We start from the raw sequence: 7,030 nt of genomic DNA on the forward strand, positions 1-7,030 counted from the left end.
TATGTGGCTGTGGCTCGGGTGGTAAAGCAGTAGAGCACCTACTAATTAAAATGTTGGTGGTTTAATCCCTAGCTGCTTCAGTTTACATGCTAAAGTACTTTTAGGCAAGGAACTGAGCCCCAAATTACTCTCCAAGGCATTTATTAGTGAATGTTAGAAAACACATAGATATAGCAGGGGTGGGGAATGCTTGTGTCTGACTGGATGAATGAGACATGTTGTATAAAGAACTCTGAGTGCTCAAGTAGAAAAGTGCAGCTTTTACTGGTAGAACTGTGCAGGACTGGCTCTAGATTGGACATCGCACTAGCGAACAGCAGCATTTAGCTGTCTGATCAAAAAGCCTGCTGTTGGATTTTTCTGCTACAGAACCTCAGGGTCAGAGACTGAGTCAGTTTCTCAGGCTTCGATGAGTGGGAAGACAGTGTGGTACCGTGAACCTGTAAGTGCAATAAGCACTCCTACGGGCTGATGGCTTTCAAAGTTGTGGTTGTCATTTCTTGACTTTATTTATTTGATAGATGACCATGACATTCAGCAGAGCCGCCCAAAGATGAAGGTCGTGGGTTTCACTGTGTGGCATTTGAATGTTCTCCCTGTCCCTGTGGGGGTTCTCTCTGGGTGCTCTGACTTCCTCCCACAGATCAAACACATGCATGTTAGGCTGATCGGTGATTCTAAAGCAGCAATAGATGTGAATGTGAGTGTGAATGCTTGTTTGTCTCTCTGTCTGGTCTGACCAGGGGTGCACACTGGGATAAGCTCCTGCACCTGCAGTTGTTTTATCGGGGAGGGGGAGCAGCGGACTCTTTGTATTACTAACAGTGTCAGAAAGCAGAACTAAATGAGAGTGCTTTAAAACAAAACTAACACCTTTTAATGACATCTCGCCACATAATTTCCGTTATCTTCTTACAGCTGCTTAGCAGATCCTCCCTGAAAATCTCAGACTCATATCTGAAACTTTTCATTCCAGATCTCCCTCGGGGTTTGGGAGATTAATCATTGTCTTTCAAACTGACATTTTAGTTCCACACTGGTCCAAGTTGCCCTCTTTACTAATCTCAGTTTAAATCTAATGCCAACAGTGACTTTTTAATAGTATATTTTGCAAGCACACTTTTTTTGAGGGGATCTCAAATCATAAAAAGGACCTTTCAGTGACAAAGGAGCTGAGATAAAGCCGTGCAGGGCTTGAGAGGTTTAAATCTCCATGTCAAAGGCACATTATTACCAAGATCAGGTGTTCTCGCTTTGCTTAAAAATAGTTCATTGTATTCAGTCTCAGTTTTAGACAGACACAAATCTTTGTACGCAAATCCTTGTTCATATGAGAACTGAAGCAGAGATAAGACACTGCAGTCATGGTTTGTGCTCAGCGTAGTGTAAAACACATGGTGTGGAACTGCCCGGCAGTTTCACACTGATGTCGAGAAAGTTTACTCACATCTTCCCAACAAGTGTCAGGCACGCTCAGCAGTGCATTAATATCTGTCAACACTGAGTCACCGTAGGAGCTCCGTGTGTGAATACTGGAACACAGAGCTGCACAAATCTGAATTCTGTTTTAAAAAGTTTTTTAATATCATTAAATTGGCACATTTTTCTAGTTTAACAAAGTAAAACACTGTGATCTGCAGTATCAGCATTTTACCATTTTGCACTACGATCTAAAAACACACTAAACACCTAAAAGGCAAACTTTACTTATATTCTAGTTCAGGGTGCCAGACTTGGCCCTGTAAAGACTCAAATCTGGCCCACTGGATGTTTTTATAAAATGTGAGGTAGGGCATAAATTTTGTATTTTTAATTGTATTTTTTTCCAGCTTTTCCTACTGATGAAGACCTCTCCATGATCATGGTCACATCAGTTTGTTTTTATTACAATATGACAACATCAGCCTGTTATGGTGTCGCTGGTGGGTGCTAACAATGAGGTCACATACGTAGCCAGCTTAGATACTCATGTCTCCCAAGGCCCAGTGTATCGTTGTCACTTTCGAAGACGATCCATAAAAAATTGTGGGTAACACAAAGTGTTAACTGATTTTCCCATTTAAACTCAACCTTGGTCCAATTTTACCCCAAAATTAAATCAGCCTGAACTTTTTTTTCACTACAATAGAAATGTAAAAACACAGACAAGAAATTTCTGTTTATAATTTTACACATTTTCCTCTTGCAGATTAAGCCCAGAGAGTCGTGCTGACAGATTTCCTGCATTTACTACAGTAGTGTTTCTTTATCATATAACCCCCCCCCCACACACACACACACACACACACCCACACCAAAATTGATACATTTTGTCAAAATTGGACTTATTTTTCTGATATTAAGCTATCTCAGGGAATAAACATGGCCTGGCCCACTTAAGATCAAACTGGAATAAATGTGGCGTCTCAGCTCTAGGCCATATATCTTTTCTTTTTTAATGAATGTTTTATATTCTTTAAAAACAGATGTAGAGGGTATTTCATATTCTATGTAGTTCAATTGTAATTAAAGGACTAAAATAATAATGATGAGTTCTCCTATCAGCCTCTTGTAGCTCACTCCAAAAGTGATTCAACCCCTCTACAACCTTCTGGCACTTTATTAGGTATACCTTGCCAGCACCCCTTTGTTTTCAGATTTAATTCTTCATTGCACAGATTCACCGAGTTGCTGGAAACATTCCTCAGATGTTTTAGTCCATATTGCCATGACAGCATCACACAGCTGCAGATTTGATCAGCTGCACATCCATGATGTGAATCTCCTGCTGCACCACATCCCAAGAGTGCTCCGGTCAGGTGACTGCGGAGGTCACTAGAGTGCAGTGAACTGTCTCACAGTTCCATGTGCCAGACATCCTGTTTACTATATGGACTACACTCAGTCTCAAAATACAGTCCAAGGGAAAGTGACTACAATATATAGGCATTTTTCTTGTCTGACCTCACTCTGTGTGCGTGTTTAAGTGGGAGGATCCTCCTCATGCATAGGGGGAAGTCCCAAGTCAGACACTAAGTGTATATTTAAATTAGCTTCCACGCTGAAATACAGGCCTGTGTCACTCTCATCTTCAAAGCAAGGATTCTCCCTCCGCGTCTTCATCTCGCTTGGTAAGTGATCTCTGCCAACATCATTAACAGCCTATAGCAGCGACTCAAGTAAGATAATGTGCTTCGTGAGTATTTGTAACGCAGGTGAGAATCAAATCCATTTATCGAGTGCTGGTTAAGTTCCTATAGAGGACCTTCATAACAAACCAAGAGGCTCGTTGAGGCTTTTATAACGAGAAACAATGTTTTCTATCAGTTTGAACGCAGTTTACGTCCTTCTGTAGATTCCAAACATCAACACAATAAGAAACGCTCTCCCTAAGTAAGCACAGAAATGGCTCAGTGCATTTAAGAGGTACTCTGAATTCAGACGCTGGGGACTGTAGACATTATATGTGTTTCTGAAAGTTAAAGAGAGAACATACTGTACATGAATCCTGAATTAGACACAGAGTGCTGCTCGCTGGGGTGTGACGGATATACCCGGGCATTAGTCTTAGCGCTCTATGTGAAAGCAGCGCAGGGCGGAGGAGGAGTTGATATCTGCATCTTTTTGCACTTGGATGACTCAGTGCTCACTGGAGCAAAGAAAAATATGCTTAACAAGAAAGTACATGATTTCTAAAAGGATGCTGGTTTTTAGCTATGCTAAGTTTTACTCTAAAAACGTGTCGAAAACACAAAAAGAGGACAAAAACTGAGATATTTCTCAGTAAAGCCTCGATTTCTAAAATAATACAGTTTCACTGGGTCAAGGCCAGAGCTAGCAGTCTAATCCATTACACTGTATACATTACATATCACAGCTGCTTTGCTTTTATATATATAAAAATACCAGAATAACACGCACATAAAATAACCAACATAATTTACACATGTGTAGTTAACCAATGCCATAGCTGCTCGTTTACAGTCGCCCATCTTTTTAATTAAAGTTTCTTCATAAATGAACTTTTCATAGAGATCAAGTCACAAAGACAGAAAATAATAAAATCATTTGTTTTGGTCCCTTTGTGTGTGTGTGTGTGTGTGTGTGTTTCAGTGTGAGGGTTATCAGGCCGATGGGTGGAGGCTGTGCTGAAGGTCAGTATCGGGATGCTTTGGTGGGGTGTATGGACTGTCTGGGGACATGTCAGAAATCACTTGTAATCAGCAGATGCAGAAGTTTCTGTGGTGAGAGCACACACATGCATTCACAGACACATGCAGGGGCATTTTTTAATGCAACTTTTCCAAGATTGCAACTTCAAATCCAGCTAGAATTACACATAAACTTGAAGACGTATAGATGTAACGTGTGTTTTTGATATTTGCTTTTCTTCATGAAGGTAATAGCAGCAGCAGAGATACCCTTAAACCCACACAGTTCAGTTTCTCACATGTCTTCTGCTTCTCCTGTCTCCTCTCACGTTGTCTCCTTCTGCATCAGAGGCTGTAAATTGTAAGACTCAACCTGGCCACTACTACGATAAGCTGCTAAACAAATGTATAAAGTGTAAAGAGATCTGCGGCACACATCCTCCAGAATGCGCCTCACACTGCCAGAGTGAGTGCTGACCCCTCGGTGACCTTTATCCTGACAGGGTTTTTCTGTGTTTTTAAACCTTAAAGAAGGAAGTATTGGAAAATACTTCCTTTATTACAATATTCTGATTGACTAATATTGTTCAGAGCTTATATACCTGACATTTGAATCTAGAAGCATTCAGTCAAAAGATCTGTCCTCCTTCTTTCCTAGCTGAAGTTGCCACAGGACCCTCCACACTGACAGATTCTGATATCCGCATCTACTCCCTGCTGGCTGTGTGCCTGGCGCTGCTGTTTTCTAGTTTGTTTCTGGCCTTAGTAGTCTTTCTCAGAGGAGGCAAGGCCAAAACCTCTAACCCAGGACCCACACAGGTCAGTAAATCCAAGAAGAAGAAGGAGAGCGAGGCCAGGCCGGGACAGGAGACTGGTATTCCAGCTAGGCAACTGGGAAAAAGCTCCAAAGGTTAGTCTGGAATGATCCAAAAAACCACTGGAAACACTGAGCAGTTTAACGAGGGTCTGCCTTCTTCACTTATAGATATTCTAACGTCTCCGAGCTGCCCCGTTAACCTCGAGCCATCAGACGACACCCTGCCGACAGAGACATGCGTGTGTGTCCACTGCTTCCCCGACATGAACATGCGAGGCCCGGCCCATAGCAGGACGCTCAGAGACCCTCCCGTGCTCTACCAGCAAGCTGTCCTCCAAAGAGCCCAGACCCAAAACGGAGGGGCTTGCTGGACGGAGCAGAGCTTCCAAACCTACGACATGAAGGTCCAGGAGGAGGCAGCAGTGGGATGAGTTTAGTGGTGCAAGGGAACTGGAATTAATTACCGTGTCTCCGATCCATCAGAGAAGGGTGTCGATATACTGGATATTTTTTTGCTACAAACACCATCACAATATGTGACAAAATATTTGAAACTTTTAAGCTCAAATTGGGTCAGCCCGTGGAAATCAATCCATCACTATAAATATAATATGGACATAGCGTCTAGGTTGAATTTAATGACCACCAGGGGGCGAAACCAAGCCCTCAGCCTTGACCTTAACTCTACTCTTTTAAGCACTTGTTTAACACTTTCTGGAAAATCCTATAGATCCATCACTCATTTCAGATCTTATGAAATCAAATATTAACTTAATTTTATGTAAACTCTGTGATTCTGAGAGCCAGAAAAGAGACCCAGAGTGAGACCCTCTCAGTTCCTACACTCATTTATACTGAAACCTTCACACTCACTTTTAATACAAAAACTGTAATTATATCTTTGCCGGAAAAACTGTCTGATTTTAAGGATTTTTATGAACTACATAAGAGTGTGTGTGTGTGTGTGTGTGTGTGTGTGTGTGTGTGTGTGTGGACGAGTATTAACATCTTTGTGGGGACCAAAAATTGGAAGTTTACTATACTTGTGGGGACCGACAGCTCTTGTGGGGACCAAAATCCCAGTCCTGACTAGTTTGAAGGCATTTCTGAGACTCAAAATGTGGTTTTAGTGTCAGGGCTACAGTTAGGTTATGGTTAGGTTTAGGGTAAGGGTCAGGGTTAGGCAATCATTTTTGATGGTTAAGGTTAGGGTAAGCGGCTAGAGAAACCATTATGTCAATGAGATGTCCCCACAAGGATATAAATACACACGTGTGTGTGTGTTGAAATTTGTCGCCTTTAAATTTGTTTGTCTTTTTCGAGCATGGTTTAAACCCTCATAAGGAACCTTCATAAGTAAGCACATGAAACCAAATCAATTTTATAAGTTTACCCAAAGTGCACTTTTTAAAGGGTCAAATGATATAACAAGTATGAAATTGATATGAAAAGTCTTATTATTATCTACTTTTTATTTACTAGTAGATAAGTCATCTTATCTACTAGTCATCTTTATGCTGTAAAAAACCAGCTGATTCTAAAGGGATCAGGTGGGAATGTTTTTTTCTTTCTATATGTATCGACCCAATTGTGAAAACCGTGAATTAAAGGGAAGTAACAGCAGGATGTTCAGGTTTCCCTCGACTGTGGTGTGAAAATAACACACTTTAACATGAAATACAACATCATGCTTCACTTCATATTTCTGCATATGAAACATGCTTATAGGTTTTCTGTTATGTTGCTTTTGCTTAATGTCATTGTAAATGTAAATCATCAGGCCGCATATTGCGATAGCTACAATGAATAAATATTGTTAGTAAAGCTTACAAGTGTGACTTTGTGACATCATGACTAGTTTTGAATATGACTGTGGATGTCAAGTGGCAACGTCCAAATTCAATTTTCAGTTTTTTAAAATTTTATTTATATGGTGCCAAATCGCAACAGTTGCCTCAAGGAACTTTCTATTGTAAGGTAAAGAAGTGAGCAAGAGTTTCGGTGACAGTGGGAAGGAAAAACTCAGTTTTAGCGGGATGTAACCTCCAGCAACCAGGCGGCCATCTGCTGCAACCATTTATGG

General features: G+C 41.1%; 1 protein-coding gene across 2 annotated transcripts; it reads left to right on the forward strand.

The window, feature by feature from the left end:
- The first annotated feature begins 2,869 nt into the window (after positions 1–2,869).
- Positions 2,870–6,573, forward strand: tnfrsf13b (TNF receptor superfamily member 13B). Of its 2 annotated transcripts, none has more exons than XM_005447994.4 (5): positions 2,870–3,110; positions 4,093–4,223; positions 4,480–4,596; positions 4,789–5,040; positions 5,116–6,573. In XM_005447994.4, the coding sequence occupies exons 2-5, from the start codon at positions 4,112–4,114 to the stop codon at positions 5,376–5,378; spliced, it is 744 nt and encodes a 247-aa protein (XP_005448051.1). In that variant the 5' UTR covers positions 2,870–3,110; positions 4,093–4,111; the 3' UTR covers positions 5,379–6,573. The 2 variants fall into 2 exon arrangements, with proteins under 2 accessions (XP_005448051.1, XP_005448052.1); XM_005447995.4 differs by having other exon boundaries at positions 4,093–4,133.
- Positions 6,574–7,030: the final 457 nt, after the last annotated feature.

Source organism: Oreochromis niloticus, linkage group LG8 (assembly GCF_001858045.2).
Source record: "Oreochromis niloticus isolate F11D_XX linkage group LG8, O_niloticus_UMD_NMBU, whole genome shotgun sequence".
NCBI classification, from domain to species: Eukaryota; Metazoa; Chordata; class Actinopteri; order Cichliformes; family Cichlidae; genus Oreochromis; species Oreochromis niloticus.

What these genes read in the sequence shown, in the direction of transcription:
- tnfrsf13b (XM_005447994.4), top strand. Translation starts at nt 4,112, where the DNA reads ATGGGTGGAGGCTGTGCTGAAGGTCAGTATCGGGATGCTTTGGTGGGG. An exon ending in CAGATGCAGAAGTTTCTGTG is followed by an intron (nt 4,224 to 4,479) that starts GTGAGAGCACAC and finishes CTTCTGCATCAG; the next exon opens with AGGCTGTAAATTGTAAGACT. An exon ending in ACTGGGAAAAAGCTCCAAAG is followed by an intron (nt 5,041 to 5,115) that starts GTTAGTCTGGAA and finishes CTTCACTTATAG; the next exon opens with ATATTCTAACGTCTCCGAGC.